General features: G+C 45.7%; 3 protein-coding genes across 4 annotated transcripts in view; all 3 read left to right on the forward strand.

Moving 5' to 3' along the window:
- The first annotated feature begins 6,964 nt into the window (after positions 1-6,964).
- On the forward strand, positions 6,965-11,848 carry manf (mesencephalic astrocyte derived neurotrophic factor). Of its 2 annotated transcripts, none has more exons than XM_004068597.4 (4): positions 6,965-7,188; positions 7,786-7,913; positions 9,972-10,113; positions 10,343-11,848. In XM_004068597.4, exons 1-4 carry the CDS (start codon positions 7,101-7,103, stop codon positions 10,525-10,527), a joined length of 543 nt encoding a protein of 180 aa, XP_004068645.1. In that variant the 5' UTR covers positions 6,965-7,100; the 3' UTR covers positions 10,528-11,848. The 2 variants fall into 2 exon arrangements, with proteins under 2 accessions (XP_004068645.1, XP_011473057.1); XM_011474755.3 differs by lacking the exon at positions 6,965-7,188 and adding an exon at positions 7,410-7,432.
- Positions 11,849-14,250: 2,402 nt separating this feature from the next.
- Positions 14,251-18,071, forward strand: rbm15b (RNA binding motif protein 15B). Its single transcript, XM_020703094.2, has one exon. It carries the CDS (start codon positions 14,810-14,812, stop codon positions 17,300-17,302), a length of 2,493 nt encoding a protein of 830 aa, XP_020558753.2. The 5' UTR covers positions 14,251-14,809; the 3' UTR covers positions 17,303-18,071.
- A 6,341-nt stretch (positions 18,072-24,412) lies between these two features.
- LOC101172970 (poly(rC)-binding protein 4-like) overlaps positions 24,413-27,470 on the forward strand; it is an 87,388-nt gene continuing 84,330 nt past the window's right edge. The window contains exon 1 of the mRNA XM_023954805.1: positions 24,413-26,655. The gene's annotated coding sequence lies outside the window, so the exon portion shown is untranslated. The remainder of the gene's footprint in view (positions 26,656-27,470) is intronic.

Raw genomic sequence — 27,470 nt, forward strand, 5'->3', positions numbered from 1 at the left:
CTATTTGAGTACACTAGACTGCCTTTTGGAGTCTGCAATGGGCCAGCAACTTTTCAACGACTCATGCAGGCTACTATGAGTGAATTAGTGTTCCAGATCATGCTTGTGTACTTGGATGACATTTTGGTCTACTCACCAACGTTCGATGGGCATTTGACTCGGTTACAGACCGTGTTTCAGAGGCTCAGGGAAACAGGATTAAAGGTGAAGGTGGAAAAATGTAATTTCCTCCAATCAAACGTGTGGTTTCTGGGCCACCAGATTTCCGCTGATGGAATAGGCACAGATCCAGATAAGGTGGCGGTGGTTAAGCAATGGCCAGTTCCAGCTTCCGTTAAAGAGTTGAGATCATTTTTGGGCTTTTGCAGTTACTACCGCCGGTTTTTGCAGGGTTTTTCGCAACTGGCAGGTCCCTTACATGATGCGGTCAATACCTGCCTGAATCAGAGTAACGTGTCTAGGTCGAAAAATCTGTTTAAAAGTGTTTGGACTGCAGAATGTCAAGATTCCTTTGAGGAGCTTAAAGAGAGACTGACCAGTGCCCCTCTACTTGGGTATGCTAACTTTTCCCTCCCATTTATCTTGGAGACAGACGCCAGCAGTTTTGGACTAGGTGCAGTCCTCTATCAGATTCAAGATGGGGAGAAGCGTGTTATAGCATATGCCAGTAGGAGACTGAGAGGTGCAGAGAAGAATGATCGGAATTACAGCAGCATGAAGCTTGAGCTTCTCGCTTTAAAGTGGGCTGTATCTGAAAAGTTCAGAGGTTATCTTTTGGGGGCCAAATTTACTGTGATGACAGACAATAACCCCCTGTGTCATCTCGACTCAGCAAGGTTGGGCGCTGTTGAACAGCGCTGGATGGCACAGTTGGCCCCGTTTGACTTTGACGTTCGTTATCGCCCTGGGAGATGTAACGCAGCAGCAGATGCACTGTCTAGGCAGCCGTTAGCAGGGGAGCCGGAAACAAATGGTGACGAGGAGTTTGATGGATGTATATCCATTTGCAACATGATTCAGAGAGGCACATCTCTTGACCCAGATTTGGTGTGTGAAGGTATCAAATGCTGTCAGGTTAGAGAGATGCGGGCTACAGCTGCTGAGCAGGTTGTTGAGAACAAAGATCTTCAAGGTAACACGCCAACTCTGCCAGGTTACTCAAAAGAGGAGTTGAGGCAGTTTCAACAAACAGACCCAACCATTAAGTCCTTTTGTCAGTTTTGGGATCAGAAGACAAAACCCACTTATCAGCAAAGGAGGAGTTTGGCTAAACCCGTCATCTCCCTGCTCAGACAGTGGTCAAGAATTATAGATGTAGATGGATTGTTATATCGTGTTATTGAGGATGATCACAAACTTGAGTGTCAACAACTTCTTTTGCCCGAATGTTTGAAAGATTCAGTACTTGAAAGTGTGCATAATCAGATGGGTCATCAAGGAATAGAGCGCACGCAGAACCTTTTGAAACAGAGGTGTTTCTGGGTTGGGATGTATGAAGATGTCGAGCGGTGGGTGAAACAGTGTGAAAGATGTATACTCACCAAACTGCCACAACCTCACATACGTACCCCTGTGAAACATTTTCTTGCTACACGCCCTCTTGAGGTAGTTGCAGTGGATTTTACGTTGTTGGAGCCAGCTTCCGATGGTCGAGAGAATGTGTTAGTTGTAACTGATGTTTTCACCAAATTTACACAGGCGTTTCCAACACGAGATCAAAAAGCTGATACCACTGCGAAGGTCTTGCTCAGAGAGTGGTTTATGAAGTATGGGGTACCTGAGAGGTTACATTCCGATCAGGGAAGGAACTTTGAGAGTGAGGTCATTCAGGAACTGTGTAAATTGTATGGAGTTAAGAAAACGCGCACCACACCCCATCATCCCCAGGGTAATGCCCAGTGTGAGCGTTTTAATAGGACTCTGCATGACCTCCTGCGCACGCTCCCACCAGAGAAAAAACGTAGGTGGCCTGAGTATTTGCCAGAGTTGATTTATGCCTACAATGTAACTCCACACGCCACCACGGGGTACTCACCGTACTATCTCCTGTATGGGGTACATCCACACCTCCCTGTAGATGCGTTGTTAAATCAAGATCAGGTGGTAGATAGAAAACATGACTGGTTGGTGGTTCATCAGGAACGTCTGCATGAGGCCCATAACAGAACTAGGCAGTATTCTGAACAAAAAGCTGCAGAACGGCTTGAACTGGAGAAGAGCAAAGTTTACTGTCCTCCTGTGGAAATAGGTCAATTAGTTTATCTCCGTCAGTGGCCCCAGGGTAGAAACAAAATTCAGGATGCCTGGAGTTCAGTGAATTACCGGGTCCTGGATGTGCAAGACAGCACACACACTGTGGAGCCATTGGAGGGTGGTCCCATCAAAAGGGTCCATTGAGTAAACCTAAGACCCTGTCCAGGCCCAGTTCCAGCACCAAGGAAATTGAAAAAGGACACTTCCACTTCTACTATAGCTGCTCCTGTGGAAGTTCGTAAAGAGAATCTGGAGTCAGACCCAGATTATGTACTGTTGGAGGAAACAACTTATCCACATTTGGACCAAGAACTGAACACAGACACTGATGGTGTTCCTGATTGCCAGGTCTTGGAGTCCTGGAGCACTGGTGGAACGGTTGGTGGTGGAACACCTCTCCCAGGTTCAGAACTAAAGGACATTGTGACAAACCGCATGTCTGGAAGAGATGCTGAGAGCGAGGTGCCGGTTCCAGCCCCTCGCCGGAGTCAGAGAGCAACCGCGGGATTACATTCAAATCCACATCATCTCCCCAGATCAACCTGTAATGCTATTTCTTTAAGTCCTGATGTATTGTCACAGCTGTTGATCAATGTGGGTACAGCATTCTTCAGAGAAGCAATGAATGAAGGAAAGTGTGTAAATTAGGTCACCGAGGGCGGTGCCTGGAAAGCAGGGGAGAATGTAGCCAGGTGGAGAAGGTGTAGGTACAGGGTTGTGCCACTAGAGGGCGCTTCCTGGGTTTTCGGTGAACAGTTCGGTGAGGAGGTGGTGTGTTCTGGGGACCGTTATTTGACAGTTGTTTGACTGTTGTTTTGATATGCGGATTCAAGGCGGTTGAAACCTGGCGTGAAGAGTCGTTAAGAGGGTAAACAAACATAAAAAGGTAAAAAAAGAAGTTGTGTTTACTGTAATTGTTGTAAAAGTATTCTGTTTTAAGAAATTTGATGAAATTAGTAATTTGATTTGTACAATTGTCGCTGCATTTTACGTGTGTTTTACAGCAGTGCTCGACGAAGCCAATGTTGTGACTGGTGATCAACTTTGCCGTCATTCCTGTTACAGTTCGGGCCACAGAGCACCTGCTGTAGTTATTCTTGTGTACTCTTTTTCTTAAATTTGATCTTTTTCTCTCTTTTTGTTTTGTTTACACTTGTTTTCTTTCGTGATTTTGGAAGATCGGAAAGTGACTGGCTAAAAGAAGCATCTAGATGGCATAATAGATCCACATTTTGTTTTTGTTTTTTATCTTCCTGATTACCATTTTTTTTAAATCTGAAATCCTGAGTTACATTTTTGTTTTGGAATAAAGAACCCAAAGACAGTTTTGTGTCCTGTGCAGGCTTGAATTCGCCAGGCTACAGTAGGTTCACAGAGGACAGAATGTTAAATACATCTTTACCCCAGGGATAAATATGAGCTCTATCCCAATCAAATATTTTGTGTGCAAGTCTCTCTGCAGGTAAAGTCACCAGCCGGTTCCATAATCTGAGAACTTCTGCTCTTTGTTTGATCACACAAGGTTCCCACCCCATGTCCCCCTCTATGGCGGCTTTAGTGGTGAACCTGTGTACACCCATAAAATATCTCATTGCCCTGTATTGAACCTTATCACACTCAGGAGTGTCTTCATAACCCCAGACTCCTGCAGAATAAAATAAGACAGATCCCACCATGGCATCACACAATTTACTAAACGTGTCAAAACTCAACTCAGGATAGATCTTCATCTTATTCATCACTGCACCAAGTGCCCTCCCAGCAGAATCTGATAACAGCTGCTTTCCTTCTGAGAACATCATATTTTTATCAAAAACAAATTTTATAAGTATCAGTATACATAAGTGTAGTTTTACCAAAATAAAACAGAAAATTACTTTGATAATAATAAGCAGTAATAATAGTAATAAGTAGTAATAGTAATTATAATTTTAAAAAATGGGTGATTCATAATAATAATAATAATAATGGTCCTTATAAAAGTAAAAAAAAATTAAGTAGGGAAAATAGATAAATTAATAAATAGATGATGTAGGTTTAAAGAATTAAGCAATTAAAAAAGTCATGTGAAAGTGAAATTAAAAAGGTGGGTCTTGAGCCTCTTCTCAAAAACTTCTGTCGTCTCTGCAGCCCTGAGGTTGTCAGGCAGGATGTTCCGCAGGTGAGGGCCGTGATGATGGAACGAAGACTCACAGTGCGTTTTGGTCCTCACCTTAGGAACAACTGAGAGGCCAGCACCAGAGGACCTAAGGGTGTTTATATCTTAAAAGCAGATTGGTTAAATAAGAAGGTCCAAGATCATAAAAACATTAAAAACCATTAAGAGAAATTTAAAATAATCCTAAAAAAGTACAGGGAGCCAATGCAGTGATTTTAAAATGGGTGTATGTCTTCCCGCCCCCTGGTCCTCGTCAGAACTCGTGCCGCTGAGTTCTGCAATAGTTGCAGGTTTGAAAAAGACTTTTTGTGTAAACGAGAGAGCAGGGCATTATAACAATTTAAACGACTGAAGATAAAAGCATGCATCAGCACCTCTGTGCTGGCAAGAGAGAGGAATGGGTGGAGTCTGGCGATGTTTTGAAGATGATAAAATCCATCCTTAATAACAATTAATATGTGGAATAAAATTCAGCTCAGTGTCAAAATGTACGCCCAGGTTTCTCACCCATTGAGAAGGTTTAAAATTCCTGAGTTTGGGTAAAATCATCTCTCTCTTGTCCTCAGGACTAATGATCAAAACTTCAGTTTTGTCCTGGTTGAGCTGTAAGAAGTTTTCTACCATTCACAACTTTATATCTTAAATACAATTTAAAAGAGTGTTTATATGTTCAAGGTCATTAGGGGATGTAAAGGTGTGTATCATCAGCATAGCTGTGAAAGTCAACGCCATGTTTCCTGATGAAATCCCCAAGAGGCAACATACAGTATATAAATGAAAAAAGTATTGGACCTTAAATCGACCCTTGGGAAACTCTACAGCTTATTCCATGGATTCTTGAGGAACATGTATCCATCTTAAGATAAAAATGTCGATCTGTGAGATAGGAATGAAACCAGTTAAGAACAGTTCCTGAGAGGCCAACCCGACTCCTAAGTCTGTCTAGGACTTGTCCCTGTTCTGTCATGACTCTGTATCATCAACTGACACCCCATCTCCCCCATCTTAACCTCCTATCCCCCATCTCTAACACCCCACTCTCTTTCTCTCCCTCTCCTTTCCTTTTCCATCCAGTCTAACAAGAAATGCATTTAAATATAATTATTATAAATAAAGCTTAGCCTATCAAACAAATGGGGTTTATACAAATATACTATCTGTTTGTCAAAAAATCCATCACCTCCCTATTGTAACAGTAAAATAACAGTAAACACAAGTGACCTTCAGCTCTTATCTGCTGCTCAGCTGTTGGACAGGACAAGCTAGAAAATGAGTAAATGTATAAATCAAACTTGAAACAAATTAAATACTAGCTGCCTAACCCTAAAAGGGCCTATATCATGCTTTTCTTAATCCTTTCACAGTAAACTATATCCATATACATGATAAATTATTACCTTTTTCACATTGAAAGAACAATTTTAATGGAATAATAGTTCCACTAAAAAATAAAAATAGGTAGTTTCCTACCTGGAAGTAAAATGACTCGATCTCTGAGGCTCCGCCTTTCTCTCCTTGTGGGTGCCGCCCATTTCATTTCGTCATCCTGGAGCCGGCCTCGGCAGCATGTCTGCGTGTCGCCCACGAAAATAAACAACATTCAACTTTTGCAGAGATAGATGGTCATATTATGCACATTCAAGGAAAGCATCTAGCCGATCTCCACTAGCTCCACTGAGGAAGTGCGTGTGTCTGTTTGCCTGGAGGCGGAGCTGGCAGTGCAGACTCTTCCTGGAAGGGGCTGTTCCACACTTTGTGATGTCACAGTGTGAGAACCCAATTGTTTTCGTGGATTTGGGAGGGGCTGGTGCTCAGAGAGCAGGTTTTTAGAAGAATACTCAGAAATGCACAAATAGATAAATAGCTTTGGGGTTGTTTCTTTTAAGGAAGGAACATTATAACACATTTAAAGCTCAAACTATGTATTTTGCATGATATAAGTCTTTTAATGTGTTCAGATAATTGTGTCATGGTTTAATTATTTCCTAAATAAAATATAAACTCGTGTGTATGTCACGTGAATTTAAGGCCATGTTTGCTGTCGAACATGGCCTTAAATTTGTTTTTTTAAGTGTGAATTGTTGTCATGACAACATGAATGAATTTCTTTTGAAGATATGTAAAAGGCTCCGATCTTTCTGTTTGTTTGTTTTTTATTGTTTACTGCACACTATTTTACAATCGGATTGTTTCCGATATACGATTATACGATTGTTTCCACTCCCTTTCAAGCAATATTTATTAATATGTCTAATTATCCTAAGTTTGATTAGTTACTGTATGAACGTATAACTGATGATTATATTGCTGTTGTGTATTATTTCTAACTAATTGCTTGAAATAAACCATTTCAATTCAATTCAATTCAATTTTTGAGACCATTTTTATTTCCCTGTGAGATTTCTACTCAAATTAGTCTGCAAAACCACTTCGTATTCTGTGGACCAATGAGACGCCGCCAACTGGACGTTGTACCCGGAACGACCAGGTCTTGTCCAATCAGAATTGAGAACGTGGATGGCTGGGGGAGGAGCTGACTTCGGTGGCCAGTCGCGCGGCGTTGACGTGCGACGTGGGAGCCAGGAAGCTGGTGTGCTGACGCTTCGCGTGCGAACCGGCAGACTGACGAGTCCGGAGCCTCTCTGTTCAGCAGTTCGAACAGGGATTCCTGTCTCCACTTTGACTCAAAATGCTGCGCTTGGCGGGCTTCTCGGTGGCGCTCGCGCTCGCTTTGTGTCCAGGTCCAGCTGAAGCCTTGAAAGAAGGAGAATGTGAAGGTAAGAGTCGCTGTCCGCCGCAGCTAAACTTAGAAACCTGACGGAGGGATCCTGGCTCTCGGCTCACTCACTACAGCGCGTGAAGAAACGTTTTAAAGTTTATAGGAGCCGCCATCTTTTGTTTGAATGACACGAACAACGTCGTCTAGTCAAATGGAGAAGCCATTAAACCCAAATATGCGAACCTCCATCACGACCCTTCAGGACCCAGAGCTCCGTGGGTGATGTGAACCACAAGGGGAAAGTGAGTGAACGCAAGGCCTGTTGAACCCATCAGTGGTGAAGAAAATCCACTTAAGTTTTGGAATAACTTTTTTCCAACTTCAAAGCAGGGGGAAAAAAAATGTCTCCCCTGTATTTTAGTGGAATTTGTGGATGTTTTTAAAGGGTCTATTATATCATGCCAAATCCACTTTAAGCTTTTAGTTTATTATGATAATGCCTCACAAAAACAGCCTAAAGTGGTATTTCGATCCACTGGGGGGGAGCTGTACCCTCATAAATAGTTTTTTTAAGCTGTTCGGAGTAAAATAAGTTTAGGGATTTGAACAAACCAGCACTTTATAATGTGATATGTGATATCTGTGCTTGTTGCAGTGTGCGTCTCCTTCCTGGATAAGTTTTATCAGTCACTGAAGGACAGCGACTCCAGCTTCAAGAGTGCAGACATCGAAAAGGCGCTCACCAAAAGCTGCAATGAAGCCAAAGGAAAAGAAAACCGCTTTGTGAGTAAGGAGAAGCTGTGATGGACTCTGCATCAGTACCCGTGTTTTAATGGCATGCTGGAATTTCTGTTAACTAGTGATGGGAAAATGAAGCCCCTTAAAGCACTGAAGCGTTCCATTCAATTTTTTGACTCTTGAGTGATGCTCTAAGTTGCGTCGGTTGCTTCACTGCACCATCAAGGGGAGAAAAAATGGATACCAGCGATACATCCATGATCATCGTGGTTCCGGAGGAAATATTGTTATTAAACAAATAAATTAATATGTAAATGTTTGTGGTATAAACATACATTTAGACTATCACAATGGAGTCCGTCATTAGGGCTGCACAATATGAAGAAAACTATTGATTTGTGATATTAGTGATCAATACTGCGATGACTATATAACTTGTGATACAAGGACCAATGGCAAAATGACTAAATATCATAATCATTTCCATTTCACTGCTACAGGATAATTTAAATAAGAGTCAACATAACTTAAATTACTCTCCAAATGACCCTCGTCTACATAGGAGGCGAGTATCTAACATCAAAGGGCTCCATCCGTTGGTCAAATGCATAAATGGATTGATTTGATTCATTCAATACTTCAAGCTGCCATAAGATTGTTTTAGCACATCAAAGGTAACCATTTTTTTAAATTTTTGCCGGCTTTTGGGATATGCGTATTGGACCGTTTGATATCGCGATAATAAATTTGCCATCATACAGTTGTTGGATTAAAATAAAAAGCAGGAACACATTTGAGATGAAATGTAGTGTCGCTGTGCAGTGAAACAGGGACACTTTATTGATTTTTCTTACGGCTTCTCCTTAATCTCTAAACCAATGACAAAGCGACCTGACTGGTTGGATTGCAGGTTCCTGTGAACAAGCAGGTGTCCTGTACAGTTTAGGCTGCTTTCATTCTCAACAACGGTGCTTCAAGCTAGAGGGCTGCATTGGGATCGGGTCCCGCCGGGTCCCGCGGGACCCAACCCAAATCTCGCGGGATTGGGCGGTTTGGATTGTGCTGCGGGCGGGAGCGGGCGGCAAAAAATAAACCCCGCGGGATCAGTGCTGGCATGAATATCTCATGAATATATATTAGCGGACTACGTTAGGCTGAGCGGCTGTTTGATTCTTATGTACTGAAGCTCCGTGAAGGCACCAGGTAGAGACGCCCAATGGCCTCTGTCATGTAACCTGATGTTGGGGGTGCGCCCTGCCCCGCCTCTTACTAAGAGCGCGCTTCAGGCCGTCTGTCTGCGCGCGCACACACGGACACTTTTAACCGAACAGGATTTGTGAAAATATATTTAATATTTAAGTTGCACATTACACAGGAGGAAAGCATCAAAAGATGAGGCTGGAGGAGGACATGAATCTCTTTAATAATATCAATAAAAAACATGTTTTTTTCCTGCGGGACGGGGGACGATACAAAATCAATGCATCTCTATTACTGTGCGGGACTAAATTCTCCGAGTTTTGCGGGTGCGGGCGGGAGTGGACATACATATTGCAGGAGCGGGCGGGAGTGTAACGCATACGTTGCGGGAGCGGGCGGGATCGATCAAAAATTCAGCGGGCGCGGGCGGGAGCGGGATGAAGAAAATAGTCCCGCGCAGGGCTCTACTTCAAGCCTTGTGCTATCCTAGGCACTTTATCATTGGGAGTTGGGTCATCTAGACCCACTAGACAGTGCTCTGAACCTTTTTTCTTCAATGATTTGTGATCTTCACTGGTGTCCATGGATTACATGAAATCTTTCCACCTTTATCCACCTTTGTCATGGTAGGGAGAACACTTCAATGTAAGGGTGGGGTCATCTAAGATAGCACAAGGGTTAACGGCACATCTGTCAGTGGAAATTCTGAGGAAAAATCTGAGCAGAGGATGACATGCATGACAAAGAACGAGAGGAGGACCGCTCATCTTTTACTTGAGATGGAGCCAAACGGTCCAGTGTTCCAACCTTCAGACATCTAAGTTTAGGAGTCGTTTGGTTGCATTTTTGTTGTAAACCGACCTGCAGGTTTAAAACCAGTCCGCTTGTTCTGTTTCTGCACAGTGTTACTACATTGGTGCAACGAGTGATGCAGCTACCAAGATAATCAACGAAGTGTCCAAACCTCTCAGCTACCATGCTCCAGTGGAGAAAATCTGTGAGAAGCTCAAGAAGAAAGACAGCCAGATCTGTGAACTGAAATACGGTAAGAGGCGTCTTCAGCCTGATCCAAACTGTGGTCTCTGTTAAACCGCGCTGAAGTGAAAGAAGCAAACAGCTCCATGTTGACCATCCTGTTGATGGCTGCCCTTTTGAACTGATCTCTGTTAAAATCAAAGATGGTCCTGATGGTCAGCTGTTGGCTCTAAAGATTCGCAGCCTAGTTCGGCTGTTGTGCAGTTGATGAACGTCTAACATTTGTGCTCTTCCTGCAGATAAACAGCTGGATCTGAGCACGGTGGATCTGAAAAAGCTCAAAGTGAAAGATCTGAAGAAGATCCTTGAGGAGTGGGGCGAGTCCTGCAAAGGATGTGCTGAAAAATCGGACTTTATTCGCAAAATCACTGAGCTTATGCCCCAGTACGCTCCAGCAGCGGCCAACGCACGGACAGATCTGTAACCATGGACAAGTCGTCCCACCAGGCAGAGCGCAGAGTGTTTGATATGTTGCATCAGTATGAAGGTCGCCCAGAGCAGCGGTCCCATTAGGACACAGAGCTCGAGCTGAGAGACTGTAAGTCTGGTTTGAAAACCGGAGGCTGCACAAAGATCAGCTTCTCTTCCGTGAAAACATGCGGCTCTCTGTGGGTGGACTCTGGACTTACCTGACGCTTTGTCTCTATTTTGTTGTCTCTCTTCCTCGTTTTTGTGATGTGTGTAGTCTTTGCTGTGTATTCAGAAGCTCAGAGGCCTTTATGAAGGCAAACTTTTACCAGGAGACTCTCCAATTGGATTAAAAAAACAAACTGAATCTGGTAGATGGTTTATTGAACTGCTGGTGAAACCTGATCCTGCCGGATGTTTCCTTTAGTAAACAAGTGGAACTTGTCGTCCACATAATCACGTCCTGCTTTGGGTGATTCTCACCTGCACGTCTGGGAGGTGAAGATCTGGAAGACTTCCTTTTGCTACCAGGAGGAAGCTTCGGAAGCTGGAAGCCCGGCCTCTGTTGAGCAGCTGCTGGTAACACCGCCGTCATGTGGCGAGGAGAGTCGCCGTGGAAAGAAACAGCAATGCAAAGAGCTGAAAAGGGATTCTGGAGTGCAGAATGGATGAACGCTGCATTCTTCTTCAAATCTGTGTTTGCTCCTCACCTGTACCTTTGAAGCCAACTCAGTCTCTAACGCATAGGTAAAATATTCATGAAGCTTTAAGAGTTTCTGTTCAGTCCAGAGAGCAACTCTCTCCACTACATGAACCCAACCAGTCAGTCTTCAGGGGCCAATGATTCCTGAGGAGCAGGAGAACACGTCTGTATCGATCGCACAGCCTTGTGGGAATGGGAACGAGCAGCTGCCACCGCTCTGTTCACCTGACCTGAACTCCGTCAAATGAATAACTTGGGTTTGGAAACTGAAGTGTAAAACGACACAACAAATGGTCGCTGAACATGCATTCAAGTCATTTGTACAGCTGTTCTACTTTTTCATTAAAATATGAAAAACTGGACTATAATGATACCAGTCAAAATGATCAACCTACTACTCTGAAAGGAGATTACTGGTCTAGCACTAAATGCACAAACTAGAAGATCCACATGACCTCCCAGCAACAAGTGTACCTGAAGGACCACATGGTGTTCACCTGGGATTAAGGGACATTCTCTGTCAAATACTAAGAGAAAAGGTGTAAATCAACAATTCCGATGATCAGAGGGAAAGTGGTTTGTCAGAAAACTATTAATTGTCCTTTGAAAATGAATAAAAAGAATTCCTCCCTTAGACTACGGTCCCAAAAGTTTTCCTGGTGAGGGTTTGGTCTAGGTACATAGGTTTTTATTTGCCATCGTTGGTAAAACCCAACTTAAACAGTACTCTGGTCAGTGAAACTTTCAAACATTTAATAATTTGCTGTCATTGTCATTGAAAACAAGAAATCATAACCAATTAAATGGGAGCTAATTAAAAGTACATCTAATATAAAAACAACAATGACAAGAGTGTTAAAATAGTCGAAAACCAGAATTAAACGTCATATGACCACAGTACATGAAAAACATCCACTATTGGACAGTTTCAGCAGGCGCAGATTGTCCTTTTAATTCCTCCTTAACTATTCTAGGCACTATTTATCCTAGCCTTGTGCTATCCTAGGCACTTTAACATTGGGAGTTGGGTCATGTAGACCCACTAGACAGTGCGCTGAACCTTTTTTCTTCAATGATTTGTGATCTTCACTGGTGTCCATGGATTACATGAAATCTTTCCACCTTTGTCATGGTAGGGAGAACACGTCAATGTAAGGGTGGGGTCATCTGGACCCCATAAGATGCAGTGTCCTCTATTGATCTGTTTTCCCTCTTTGCCAACAAAAAAAAAGGCAGCTTTTGTTTTGTTTTTTCAATGCTCCCCACATGTAGACTACTCTTTTTTTATGTACGTATTTTTTTTACTGTATTAAAGTACACATCATCACATCACCAAGCAGACCATCAGATAGCAATAACCAATATTATCTTTCAAAAAAAGAAATACAGAATATAAAAGATTAATGAGGAAATAGTTAACAAAAAGGAAAATTTGCAAGTACGAAATTAAAACATTAAATATATATGTATAGGTAAAAAAATTATGTTTACAAAAAATTGCCTTGGATGTATTAATATTTTTAAGAAATTTGACAAATCTCTTATCCTAAATCCAGTAAATTTGGGAGTTTTTTTTCTCTTACTTTGCCCTTTTGTATGAAAAATTTAGGTAGGAGAAGCAACAAATTAATAACGTTTTCTACCATTTTATCACCAAAGTTAAAATGTGTAGAATTTGTTTGAAATGTATTAGTTTACTTTGTTTCTTTAAATTGTTCTAAACGGATCCAGAAGTGAAAGGATGTACAACAGTAGAAAAGGTGATGAACTGATTTAAGTAAAACTACAGTTATTTTCTATCTATCTTTAGAATTTAGAAATGAACATATTTGTGGGGTAAATGTTATTTGAAATTCTTTTATGTATTTCTTTAACTTTATTGTTTATTCAAAATGTATCTGGCAGTAACCATGCTTTTTTTCCAATTGATATAATTTAAAATATGGTTCCAATAAATTTCTCCTTTAGGTGTTATGCTTCTTTTTTCGCTAAAAGTATTATGTGTTTGTTGTTGCAATTTTTTGATTGAAAATATCAATACCATTAAGTGTTAAAGGAGGGTGTATTTCAGATTCCTCGTGATATTTAAGGTTAGAAGTCAGTAGTTGAATTACTCCTGAGACAAGAGCTTTCATTACACTCTTGAATTCTTTGCTTGTTACTGGAAAACACATTTTATTGAAGAACCTGTCATAATCGATGGCTGCCATTCTCATCAAAAAGATCAAATTTTTGATGGTTATATCATCATTGTTCCAAGTTATACTTTTGTTTGGTGAGAAATAATGTGCATAGCATAACGTCCAGGCACGACAAAACTTGCAGATACAAATTTTAAAGATTGACAGGAGTCTTTCTGATATTTACATTTAAAAAGAAATTGAAGACCCCCGATTTTATTATAAAATATTAAATGGGATAAAGTACCAAATTGATTTTGAGTCTTAAAGGCCTTTTTGAATCCAGTAACCATTAAATGTATAATTCAAATCTGAGAAATGTAGGAGTTCATAACCTCCTTTGCATGAGGGGGCATAAAATAGTTCTTTCTGAAGATAGTGACGTCTATTTTTCCATACAAAGTTAACTAAGAGGTTGTTTATTTCTTTGGAAGTTGAACAGAAGTAAAGATAAGGATAGATTAGGAGAAATTTCTCTTGAGATACCTTTCGCTTTAGCCAAGAGGATCCCGCCAAAAATAGATAGATCTATTTGAAGCCACATATTCATGACATCTTGCATTTTTTCTAATTCTCAAGGAGAAGTTTTGTGTTTGTCTAGATTTTCTGTCCATTGTTATACTGGTGCCTAAATATGTAACTACATTTTTAACAGGGATACCATGTTTTTCTTTAACCATTTTAACCTTTGTGCTATCCTAGGCACTTTAACATTGGGAGTTGGGTCATCTAGACCCACTAGACAGTGCTCTGAACCTTTTTTCTTCAATGATTTGTGATCTTCACTGGTGTCCATGGATTACATGAAATCTTTCCACCTTTATCCACCTTTGTCATGGTAGGAAGAACACGTCAATGCAAGGGTGGGGTCATAGGTTAGCACGAGGGTTAACTTTTTAATAATATTTGACATTTAACTAAACTAAGACGTAATCTCTATTGACGTAATCCAGAAGCGTTTGAAAAATAATTAATTATACTTGTATCAAGGTCAATGTGGTTTCTGTCTATTAAGAATAATGCAGTATCATCTGCTTGCTGTGTTATTTTGATTTCCTTTGAAAAATGGATAAACCTAATAAACAAGGACAATTTGGTATGCAGGAGTTTTCAAATCAAAACGTGCAACGTGCTTGCGTCACTACAGGCTCCGCCCTCCTTTGGGAACGCGCACATTCCTATTGTCCAAGATGGCGGCGCTGGTGCAGCTCTTGTGATGCTGACATGTTTTTAAAGGCTTCTCCTCTTTTCCCCGTAAATGTGTGACCACTCGGAGCCCGCTCTGGAAGCGCCCCCTAACCGAAGCAGCCTGCGCCGCCGCCGTCTCCGAGCTAACGCTCCCGGAATCCGCAGCAGCGCCGGATCTCCGCTGCAGGCTCGGAAAAAAAGTTGAAACTCTCCATCATTATTGGAAAATGAAGCGGCAGGCCGTGAGAGACGGCAGCCCATCCAGGGCCCTAGCCAAGCGGATTCGAGAGAGAGAACGGGAGAGCGCCCGCAGAGAGGAGCTGCCGCCGCCGCCGCCGCTGGCTCTGCTGCTGGCGGAGAGCCGGAGCTACCACCGGCGGAGCCGCAGCAGGGAGCGGGAGAAGCCGCGCCTTCGGGAGGAGCGCGCGGCCGCGCTGGAGCTCCACCACCGACACGAGCTCAGCCTCCTGGGCCGGCCGCCGCTGCGGGCCGCGGAGCTCCCCGCCGCGAGACCCGGCACGCTGGAGTACAAAACGCTGCTCATCAGCAACCTGGGCTCGCAGGTGTCGGACGAGGACGTCGAGGACGCGCTGTTCCACGAATTCAAAAAGTTCGGGGACGTGAGCGTGAAGCTGTCGCACACGCCGGAGCTCGGCCGCATCGCCTACGTCAATTTCAGACAGCCGGAGGACGCCAAGGAGGCCCGGCACGCCAAGTCCTCCCGGCTGGCTCTGGGTGATAGACAGCTCAAAATAGAGCCCATGTACGTTAGGAGGCGGAGCGTCACCCCCCCGGACGTCAGCTATCTACCTTTACACGCCCCCTATCCGTACAGACAGCGCTCCTTGTCCCCACCCGGGACCGGCGTGAGCAGCATGCGGGACCTCCGGGCCAGACACTTTGCGCTGGAGAGCCTGGGTCTGAGCAGAGACCGGGAAAGGCTGCTGGACTATTATGGTATGCTGGATGAGAGGGGGCGGCCCTACGCGTTCCCCCCCATGCCTGTAGTGGAGGACCTGAAGCCCGAGGATGACCAGAGGGCCACCAGCAACCTGTTCATCGGAAACCTGGACGGGAATGTGACGGAGGCTGAACTCAGGAGAGGGTTTGATAAATACGGCATCATTGAGGACGTGGTCATCAAACGGCCAGCACGCGGCCAGGGCGGGGCTTATGCCTTTGTAAAGTTTCAGAACCTTGACATGGCCCACAGGGCCAAAGTGGCCATGCAGGGCCGTCTTATTGGTGGAAACCCAATTAAAATCGGATACGGCAAAGCCAACCCCACCACCCGACTGTGGGTGGGCGGTCTGGGACCAGGAAACTCGCTGACCGCTCTGGCGCGGGAATTTGACCGCTTTGGAAGCATTAGGAACATTGACTATGTGAAGGGCGACAGCTTTGCTTACATCCAGTATGAAAGTTTGGATGCAGCCCAGGCCGCCTGTACCCAGATGAGGGGCTTTCCTCTGGGCGGGCCAGAGCGCCGCCTCAGGGTGGACTTTGCTAAAGTGGAGGAGAGCCCCTCCCGCCCATTTCCCCCTGGTTACCAGCTTCCTGTGCCTCCCCCCACGCATTATGACCTCCTTGGAGAGGCCTACAGTCGCCATCGCAGCCTGGAGCGCGAGCTGAGAGGAACCAGGGAGCGCTCCTCACCGCCCTCCCACAGCCTCCTCTCTTTGAGAGAGAGGGTCCTGCTGGAGAGAGAGTTTCCCAGCAGCCCCACCCGAAGCCTGGACAGGAGGGTGGGAGGAGTGGAGGCGTTTGGAAGAGCTGGCCGAGGGGCGAGGAGCCGCAGCAGGAGCAGGGAACGCTGGCTGAAGGAGAGGGAGGAGAGGAGGAGCCGCAGGAGAAGCAGAAGTCTGTCTGTCGACAAGCAGTCGGAGGAAAAGGAGAAAGAAAAGGGAAGGTCGAGGGTTCGAGTTCCGGGAGGCACCGCCTCCCCTGATGCAAGCCCAGACCGAGCACGGGTTCGAGCCCCGGACTCCACCACTGAGCCAAGAGACCACTCCCCTGACAGTGGTGGAGGGGGGCGACACGCAAATGCCACAGAGGAAGAGCCCCCATCCAGCCGTCACCACAGCAAGAGGTCCGCGAGCGTCAACAACCACCATCGAAACAGCGACGTGGCCGCCGCCAGCCCCCCCGCTGCCCACACGGACACCTCGTCCACCCTGAGCTCGCTGTCGGAGTACGCCCAGGGCTCCCTCACCAAGGTGTGGCAGGGCTTCTTTGCCTTGAAGAACAGCAGCTTCCCCACGGAGCTGTACATGCTGGAGGGAGGGGCCTCCTTCCTGAGCGGCGTTTTGAAGGACAGCCTGAATCTGCAGAACCGGAACCAGCCAAGCCAGTTGAAAATTGCCCAGCGCCTGCGCATGGACCAGACCCGGCTGGACGAGGTGTCGCGCCGCATCAAGCTCGGCCGCCCTGACGGCTTTGCCATCCTGCTGGCTCTGCAGGGCGCCATCGACCGCCAGGCCCCCGCCCCTGAGCCGGGACTGCAGATACGTCTGCTCCGGCACCTGGTGACATACCTGCGCAACAAAGAGGCGGCGGGGGTGGTTGGTCTGCCTGCCACCAAAGAGGGGGGCACGGGTGGGATGCTGTACGCCTTCCCCCCCGGTGAGTTCTCACAGCAGTTCCTGCAGGCTGCCCGGAGGACTGTGGGTAATCTGGACGAGGAGCACATGGTCATTGTGATCGTCAGCGACACTAATTGAGTCTGGTGCCGGCTCAGTCCCACACTACAAGTCCTTCCATGGTTTGCTGGGGGGCGTGTTTTGACTCCTCTGTCGAGGTTCCCCTCCGACAGTCACGCCGGGACGCATTCAATTAAAAAAAGCAGAAAGGTCGTCGCCCCGACAGGCAGCACGCCGCCCTTTCTGCTTCAGGTGGAACTGAGAACACTAATGCCTAGCCTGATGGTTTCTATGCTTCATACTTTATGTGTTTGTATCCTGGTGTCACCTGACCTGTGCCGACACCTCCAGTGACATGGAGACTTTCTGCAGAGCAGCTGGACTGTAAGCTGATGCCGGCTGATCGAGTCTCTCCTCTCTGGACTCTACCAACTTTTTATTTATAGTTCAAAGGCTCCTGGGCCAGTAGACAGAGTCCCGGCCGTCCTAACCACTCCGCCGGTGTTTTTATCAGATCGCTCATTCCACACTTCACTTTGCTTTTTATGGTGCCAGAGTGTTTTCTCTGTTGTTGCATGGACTAGAATGAATTTCTATGGATAAAGATGTAAACTACCTTGTGGAGACGTTTTAAAAAAATATTTTCGAGTCGTACTGTTTCAATTTTTCTTTTTTATTGTGGACATTTCAAACTTCAGTTTTTAATCTGTCAGTCCATCCACACTTGAACTACTCGTTTTAATTTCTGTCATCACATGTCAGCACTTTGATGGGATCAAACCATTTCAGATGTTTCACATCAAGATGAAAAAGACAGTAAAAGACGACGCAAATAAAAATAATTGGGAAAGAAAAATCTGTGTCCTATAAAAACAACTTAGCGGTAAATGGAGACAAAAGAAGTTGACTGCTCAGAACTTTGGTGTGTAAAGGGTTCCTCCTAATTTTTATTTAAAACCAGAACCTGCATCAAGACTGGAGATGAGCTGAAGCAGGGGTGGACAGGTGGTGTGTGATGGGTTTCAGGTGCAAAGCTAGTCTGAAAGGTTGTCTGTGCCGCTAATTAGTGAAGCGGAACAAGAGAAGATGAAACAAAGTTAGTGGCGTAATAAACCGGCGCTCAAAACATGTGAATGTCCCTGAAAACGTTTGCAAACACGTTAGCTTCAAGCTAAAATGGAAGACAGATTTTCTTCCTCTGCATTTTGTCTGAAAATATTTCACAAATTAGACTCAAATAAAAATAGTCTTTGAAAGAATCATTTAGATGTGGTGTAACTTCAAAGTTGACTATTTCTACTATATCTTCAGTCAAAAATACTGTTTATGTATTAATAGCTCAAAAATGACAGAGTACACAAATCTTTGTGAGGTTGTCACGAGTATTAATAGTATTTTTATAGTAATATAGAATTTAAACAGATCAGGCTTTTTATTATGAAAGCAGTGACAATTGTGTTTCATGCTCTACTGGGGAGCATAACACATCTAAAGGGCGTAACCTCTGCTGACCGAACAGCAGCCACCGCTCTGTGGACGGCGCTGGAGAAGCACGTGCCTCGCTCTGGACGACGCTGCTTCCCACGTGGGCTCGGATCCGTCAGGCGGGAACCGCAAACCCGGCAGCAGGTGCCGCATCTGACCAAGGCCGCACGCGGGCCAGCTGGTGCCTCAATAAACGGCCCTGTGGGCCAGAGTGGTCGTCTGCCGAGAGAAAGAAGAAAGAAAGAAAAAAGTAGATAAGCACAGTGAGGTATGTCTCAGAGGATGTTCCTTTGATCGTTATGCATGTCAATCGAGTGACGTATTACATGGTGAGATTTAAAAATATATATATTTAGATAAATATATTTGTCTCTGATGGCCCGCGCTCTGCCGCCACATCGACATACTGAGCACCCCTGCCTCATTTCACCCGGGTGTGGAGGTAAAAGTGGCAGCACTAAGAAAGATTACTTTAAAACGAGTTATGACGAATAATCGACAAACCGATTTCTATTCTCATGATCCAACCTAATCAGTCAGTCAGGGGCAAGTTGTTGATGGACCTAGCTCAATAAAAATTTGTATAAAAATAAATAATCGATATTGGAAGATACCATTTGGATTGAGTCACAGTAAGTTAATTTGACTATAAGGTTTAAAGTGACATCACAGCAGACAACACACACATGTGATGTCAGCAAAACTGATCAGTCCATCATTCCAGTCAAATGTGTGGAAACACTTTGAATTTAGCAAAGTCATGTGACCATAAAGTGTCTAGAATGTTCTAATAATGTTCCCTCTGGATCATTTGGATGTGGAAAAACAACAGTGGACTTAAGAAACTAAAATGTGAATAGATTTGACATTCATTCTTGTTTACTTGTTTGTTTGTACAGATATTTAATTTACACTTGATTATCTTGAGTAGACAAAGGAATCTGGAAAACTTCCCCTACACTGATCAGTAGCAGGTATTTCTCTCTGAGTCACACTGGTGGAAGTTTTGCCTAAAGATGTCCTGGATCCACATTAGGGGAGTTCACAGAAAACGCTACCACAGGACCCCCCCAGATCTAAGCATAAGAGCCAGACCTGGAAGATCCCACTGCAGCGACCCCGTTCAGTGACAAAGGTCAGTCAATGATGTGGAGAATCCCTCTGAAGATAACACTGGAGTTACAAATAAAATGTAAAAGAAATAAAAACAGATAAAAATACAGTAAATACACCTTAATAGACAGTTATAGATCAGTAAATGTGAATGACAATAAAAAAAAATCCAAATAGTAAAAAGAGATATTAATTATTTAAAGAGATAATAAAAATATAAAATTAATTCCTATATTTAAACTAAAAGCTAGATTAAAAAGGTAGGGTTTGAGCCTTCCTTAAAAAACATGAACAGTCTCTTTGGCCCTGAAGCTCTCTGAGACGCTGATCCACAAGCGAGGTCCATAAAAACTAAATGAGGCCATATGTTTTAGTTCTTACTTTTGGGATAACCAAAAGGACTGTGTCAGAGAGGGCTCATCCTTTAAAATCATATCAGATGAAAGCTTCTGGTCAGAACTTTGTCTAAACACCTTTAAACTGACAAAAAGTCCAAATCTGCAGCTAATCCATCTCAAAACTCTTCACAGAATTTACTACACTGGACAGAGGATGTTCAAGATGGGTCTCAGTAACTCAGACATTTGCGAGCACTGTGATAATAATCTACCCGACAGCTACATGCACGCACTGTGGTTCTGCACGCCTGTCCAGGCTCTCTGGCAGCAGGTATGTGCCGATTTATCAGTCTGGCTTAAGGTTTCAATCACTGCCTCACCGTCACTTTGTGTGCTTGGTGACATGAGTGCCATCGATATAGAAGAAGGATTAGCATCTATCATTTTCATAACTCTTTGTATTGCCAAAAAAACTATTTTAATAAATTGGAAAAACAAGAAAAATATAAACATAAGTCAACACAGAAATCTGCTGTTTGATCATATCAGCTTGGAAAAAATGTCAGCCCAAAGCTCAAGTAACTTTGAAAGAATTCAGTCTCTCTGGTCTCCTGTGGTTGACTCCATGACTTAGGGGGTGGAGGGTTTGGTCGTCGCTGCTCCTTGCCCTTCTGCCGTGGTTTGGGGTGGGGGTCGGGGCTTCCGGTGCCTGGCGGGGGCGGTGGGGGGCTCCGTTGGTCGGGGGGTCGGGTCCGGTGCCTGGGTGGGGCGGGCTGGGGCGCTGCGTGGTCCTCTGGGCTTGGGTGTGGGGGTGCGTGGTGGGGGCAGGGGTGGTGGTCTGGCTTGGCTTGGGGGGGTGGTCCCTTTGCCTGTGCTGGGGGGGGTTGGCGGGGGGCCCTGCTCGGGTGGGGGGGGCCCAGCGGCGCCGGATGGGCTGCCCATCTGCACCTGGGGCTGGGATCAGCCCTTCCCTGGCTCTGGGACGGGACGGGACAACCCTCTCGGGGCCCCCGGTCGCTCTGGGTGTCACCCGCTTCGGCTGCGGGGTCTGGGGTGGGGTGGGGTGGGGGGCTTGTCGGCCCTGTCCTGTGGGGGGGCGTTCTGGGGGGGAGGGGGGGCCCATTATTAGTACGGGTCGGGGGGGGCTAGCGGGTCAGGGTCTCCGCTGAGGCAATCAGTGGTTGCCTCGGCCGGTTGGCCTCCTCGGTCCCGTCGAGGCCTGACCAGAGCTCTTCTAGGGCCGGCGTCTGGGGGTGGGGGCCTGGGCTTGCTCCGGGGGGGGGCGACGCTTTCTGGCTCCTCTCTCTCTGTGTGGGGTGGGTGGTGCCGGGCCTGGGGTGTCGGCGCCTCCGGGGGTGGGCCCCTGGGCTGGGTGGCCCTGGCCCCTTTGCTGGGGGTGGGCTGGGGGACGGCTGTTTGACCACCGGGGGACAGTCTACCAGCTGTCCCCAACTTACCCCCTTCCTTATATAACCTCATATTAGGGTGAGGGGGTGGGGGGTCTAGCCTGCGATGCGCCTTGGGGGGGGGGCTACTTGGGAGTGGCCCCCCTCCTATGGTTGCCGTATGGAGTGGGCCCCCCCTCTTTCGGTTTTATTTGCACCTTAGACATGTAGGGTCCTTGGTAGGGGGGGTGCTTGGACATCACTGCAAGCAAGCAGCAGATGTCCTCCTGGCACCCTACCCGCCAATTTTAACCGCACCTTAGACATTTAGGGCCCCTTGGTGTGGAGGGTGAGGGGACATCACTGTGAGTAATCAGGAGATGTCCCCTTAGTGCCCTACTCGCCAATTTTAACTGCACCCCCCTTAGTACACACACCCCTCCCCCTTCAATATATACATTCAAACATAAACACACACACATGCACACAAACACCCTCTCAAACACCCATACACGCACACACATTTTACAAGGAAGGTGGGACCTGGGTCCATCTGTCCCCTACCCCTTCCCTGGTGGGGGGTGCGGGCCTCTTGGCGATGGCGGCCGTGTCCCTTGGGTGCCGGCTCCCTGGGCCCGGCGGTGCTCTCTCCGCACGGTGGGGGGGTTCATATTACACCTGAGCCGGGGGTGTTCGTGTCCCTGGGGGGTGGGTCCTGGTCCTTGCCCCTGGACGCTGGGCCCCGCCAAACTTCCAACATGGCCGAGCCTGGTCGGGCCATATTTATAACATCCCTTGTGGGCCGCCCTTTTTTCCCCGGGGTTCCCCCCTCCTGGGCGGGGGCGGCGGGCCCCTGCCTTGCTCCTACCTGGACCAACCGTGGGCCGGGTGGGTGGCTGCCTGGAGTGCGGAGCGGGTCTCCCTTGGGGGGTCCTGGCTCGTACCTGGGGTCGGGGCGGGGGGATGCCCGGAACTCCTGGGTGGTGGTGGGGTGCTCGTCTGGGGCTGTGGGCGTCCCTCTCCGGTGGGGCCCTGCGTTGGGCTCTTCCGGCGCGGCGGGGGGCTGCTTTCCTGGCTGGGCTGGGGCGGCGCTCTCTTTCCCTCTGCGCCTCCCTGCTCTCTGGCTCTGGGGGCCTCGCGGCGGTCCTGCTGGCCCTGGCCTGGGTGGCGGTCTTGGTCGCCCGGGGGGCGGTTGTTCCCTGCCTGTTCCCGTGTGGCGTTGGGGGGGCTCCGGCTGCCGCTGCTGCTGCGGCGGGGGTATGGGTGTGGGGGTGGCTGGGCGCTCCTCCTCCTTCTTTTCACATTCCACCATCCATTTTAGAAGAACATAAACACTCACCTGAGCACAGGTGTTAGCTCACCTTTGCACTAATAGTTTGCATGATTGAATGAAAGATTTCACACTAGTTGGTTTAAAGGCATAGGTATGCGTTCGTGAACACTATCTGTTTTGTGTGCATGTTGACATGTGGACATTTTTGCGGCTAGCAGGTGTGTTGATAATATTTGAGTGTGTGTGAACAGGCCCCGCCCTTTTTGTACTACATTTGAACCGTACCGTAACGATAAACAACCAGTAAACCTGCCTGCTCTATGCTGCTTCATGGTCTTACCCCCCTTCCCCTCCTATTATCACCCTCCTACCCCCCCCTCTCTCTAACGTCCCTCTCTCTTCTTCCCCTCTTTCCTTTTCCGTCCGGTCCAACACCAAAGATTTTCAAACATGATTGAAATTAATAAAGTTTGGCCTCAATTACAAAAGGGGTTTATTCAGACATACCTTTGGTTTGTCTGAAGATGAATAACCCCTCTTGTTAAAATAAAATATGTCCAACACAAGAGGCCCTCAGCTCTCATCTGTTTGCCTAGCTGTTGGACAGGACAAGTTAAAAAAAAAAAAAAAAAATCAAATCATATCAGATAAATATAAAGGCCCAAGACCATAGAAAGCGATTTTAAAATCGTTCCCGCCCCCTGGGCCTCATCAGCACTCATGTGGCTGAATTCAGCAGCAGTTGACGGTTTGATATCCTTCTTCTGGGAAGACCAGAGAGGAGGGCATTACAATAATATAATCTACTGGAAATAATAGCACACTCTGTGCTGGCAAGAGAGTGAAATGGGCAGAGTCTGGCAATATTTTTAAGAGGATAAAATCCTGTTTTTGTCATATTTTTGATTAGTGGAAAAACATTCATCTTAGAGTCAAAAATAAAAGCCAGGTTTCACAAACACTGAGAAGTTAAAACATATTTTTAACAGCGATGTAGGGATTGGGTCTAAAAGATAGCTGGTTTGCTGTTACCCTTGTGCTATCTTTAATTTAATTAATTATTTTAAAGTTAATTTTCACTGTTTTGCAGATGACACCCAGCTCTATGTATCAAGCAAACCTGATTCCTCTCTTCCACCCTCCTCCCTCCACTCCTGTCTATCTGAAATCAAAAACTGGTTCACCTCAAACCTTCTCAAACTCAACAGTGATAAAACTGAGCTACTTCTCGTCGGTTCCAAATCCACCCTCCCCAAAGCCTCAAGTCTTACTCTTTCCATTGATTCATCTTCTGTCTCCCCCTCCCCTCAGGTGAAGAGTCTGGGTGTCATCCTAGATGGCTCACTATCTTTTCAGTCCCACATTAACAACATTACTCGGTCAGCCCATTTCCATCTACGTAACATTAATCGTCTATGCCCCTCCCTCACTGTCCCCTCTGCTTCTATCCTGGTTCACAGTCTGGTCACTTCCCGTTTAGATTATTGTAATTCTCTCCTCTTTGGTCTCCCCCAAAAAACCCTCAATAAGCTCCAATTGGTCCAGAACTCAGCTGCCCGCATCATCTCCAGAACCCCCTCCTTCAGTCACATCACCCCGGTTCTCCACCAGCTGCACTGGCTCCCCATAACCTCCAGGATCCACTTCAAACTCCTCCTGTTCACCTTTAAGGCCCTCCATAACCTGCCTCCTCCAAATCTCTCCGACCTCATCCATATTAAAACCCCCTCTCGTTCTCTTCGGTCCTCCTCTGTTCAGCTCTCTGTCCCTCCTGCCCGACTCGTCACCATGGGAAGCCTTCAGCTGCTCGGCTCCCAAACTCTGGAATTCCCTCCCTCCTTATCTCCGTAACATAGACTCTCTTCCTACTTACAGATCTAAACTCAAAACCCATCTGTTCATTTCTGCCTTCCCATCCTGATTCACTTTTAATTTTATCTATTATTTTTATTGTGCTTTTAATGTCTATTTTTAAGCTTTGTTTTGTAAAGTGTCCTTGGGTTTCTTGAAAGGCGCTTTAAATAAAATGGATTCCTGAATCCCACATTTTCCCATTTTTTTCCAATTTAAAATTTACAAAAGATATACCTGTAAGAGGAAGAACTTTATTAATGGAGGCACGATTTCCAGACTTACATATGCGGCTCCTGCTGTGAATGTTGATGACTCTGCATGTTAAATAATTAATCCAATGCTTTACAAGTTTGTTTGGGGGAAAAAACTCATTATAGTAAAGATTAAAAAAACTTTTTACTTTACTTTTTAGACTTCACCACCTAAATTATACTTTTAAAATCAACTGTATGAAAAAGATTTTTATGAACCCAGACTAGCAATGGAACTTTATTCCAAATGATTTATCCTCTCTTTTCTTCTCTAATTTATCTATAAGGTTCAAAAATTGCCCATTAAATGATTTAATTATCTCAAACAAATGCTCCAAGCCTGGTCTCTTATTTACTCCTCACAGCTTCTGCATATGGAATAGCTGTAACATCCCATTCAAAACAAAATCTTTATCCTTAACTGGTTTGATAACAATATAACATGTGTTAAACAATTGTTCAACTCAGAAGGGATTTTAAAGTCTTATTGTGAATTCTTAGAAACCTTCCACATTCCAGTCCCTCCTCAAAAGTTTGCAATTGTTATGGATGCAACTCCTCAAAGAGTCGTGATGTTGTTTAAAGGAAGTTCATCTTCTTCACCTTCATGTTCCCTCGTTCTGTTTGAGCTAAATAGGTTTTAGCCTTTCATCAAGGAACAAAAAGGTTAGCTCCCTTTTTCAACTGTGCCTTATGTGACCCCCTACAGGAGAAAATCTGCTCCAGACATTGAATGGACAAAAGTTTGGACCTTGTTTTCCAAATGTTTCATCACCAACAAACCCCGGGATGTTTGCTTCAAACAGATGCTTCTCAGCAAAACAGCACCTCCACATAGAAGCTGCTCCTTCTGCAAACTGGACCATGAAGCGACTTCTCACCTGTTTGGGAAATGTTGTTTTAACTCCACCTTGTGGCAGGAATTTTCCCTCTTTGCTCCACAAAACAATTATGAAAACTTTGATATTTAACATAAAGATGGTTTAATTTTTACAGTGTCAACAGCTCTCACAAAAATTAATCTTGAATAATTAATCTATTGATAATATTAACCACATTTCATATTCACAAATGCAAATTTTCATCAAAAAACATTCTTCAAACTTTTAGTAACTGAAATCTAAAACTATATTGAATCTATATAATTCTCTGTCGTCTCCTAATAGTTTTGAATATGTGGATCTGTAATTTAATGCTTTTTTATTACATTTTTTTAATTATGTTTTTTTTTTTATTATTTAGAAGGTATGTTACTGTTATCTCCAGTGCAATCTCTTGGCATGAATGTGTTTTTTTATGTTTGAACATTGACAATAAAAAAGTTAATATTTGTTTCTGTTGAGAGATGAATAAATTAAATGATCCTACTTGTTCGCCTTATCTAGGTGATCCAGGTTTATGTTCTAAAAATGAAGATCCTTAGTGACATTTTCCAGTATGTCTACTCAAACAACGACAGGGGTCAGACTGAAGGTTGGATTCCTGCAGTCAGACTGAAGGTTGGATTCCTGCAGTCGGACTGAAGGTTGGATTCCTGCATCCATCCATCTCTCTGCTGGTGATGGGAGGGGCAGCGCCCCCTTCCGCCTCCTCTCTTCCTCTCCCGCTCCGCGTCATCGTCACTGACAGTCGGATGATTCCGTCCTAACAGCAGCCCGCTCCGGCTTTGCCAGCAACCCCGACGATGCGGACTCAAACTCCGGGCTGATCATTCTTCCGCCGGTGGTTTGTCACGGTAAGACTCCGCGGCTCTCCGCCGGGCTCTGCCGGCAGCGACACGCTGTTTGCCAAGCTTGCTGACTGAGAAACGGCACAGTTCTGCTCTCTGGGTTCTCGGGGTGCAGCTCAGTCAGAGGAAGAGAGAGGAGGATGCGCTGAACTTCCTCAGAGCAGACCGAGAAGGCTGGCGGCGCGCGCGGCGAGCATTTGTGGAACCGGAGCGGCGGACAGCGTTCCGGCAGCGCGCTGAGAGCCGCTGGCCGCGCGCAGACCCGGCTCGTTTCCACTAACCGGCGCGCCGCCGCTGTTTGTGATGATTCCACCCCCCTCCCCCGCTCCCACCCCCACCCTGAAGATGTCAGGACTCCTCTTCCCAAAACGCTCAGATCATCGCATCTGCAGAGGCGCTGGAGCAGAAGCAGCCGTCGATGTCAGCATGAACAGGATAGAAGTGTCTCTGCAGGAGGCTGAGGTTCAGGAGGGGCTGATGTCTGAAATATGGGGGGGGGGGGGGGGGGGGGCATATAGATGCTAGTCCTCTGAGGAAGAGACTAGTGATCAGTGGTTTAGCAGTTTCTGGTGGATGTGGGATAGACTCCTCCAGTGGTAGATGATGGAAAAGTATCATTTTTTTTTACATAAGTTAAGGGGCTAAAACTTTCCTCTCCTCTACATTTATCACTATTTTCATTGAGATGCACCTTGTGCTGCTTAAAGCCTCCAAGGATGCACCCTTCTAACTTTTTCAGTCCTTTTACTCATGTTTCCCAGCGCCCGCCTTAGTCAAATCCCTTCATGCACAAGGCATCCACTGATCACAAAATGTATTCA

This window comes from Oryzias latipes, chromosome 5 (genome assembly GCF_002234675.1).
Source record: "Oryzias latipes chromosome 5, ASM223467v1".
Lineage (NCBI taxonomy): Eukaryota > Metazoa > Chordata > Actinopteri > Beloniformes > Adrianichthyidae > Oryzias > Oryzias latipes.

Coding starts and splice junctions, on each gene's coding strand:
- manf (XM_004068597.4), top strand. CDS start 7,101: ATGCTGCGCTTGGCGGGCTTCTCGGTGGCGCTCGCGCTCGCTTTGTGT. Junction 7,914..9,971: donor AAGGAAAAGAAAACCGCTTT/GTGAGTAAGGAG, acceptor GTTTCTGCACAG/TGTTACTACATTGGTGCAAC. Junction 10,114..10,342: donor GATCTGTGAACTGAAATACG/GTAAGAGGCGTC, acceptor CTCTTCCTGCAG/ATAAACAGCTGGATCTGAGC.
- rbm15b (XM_020703094.2), top strand. CDS start 14,810: ATGAAGCGGCAGGCCGTGAGAGACGGCAGCCCATCCAGGGCCCTAGCC.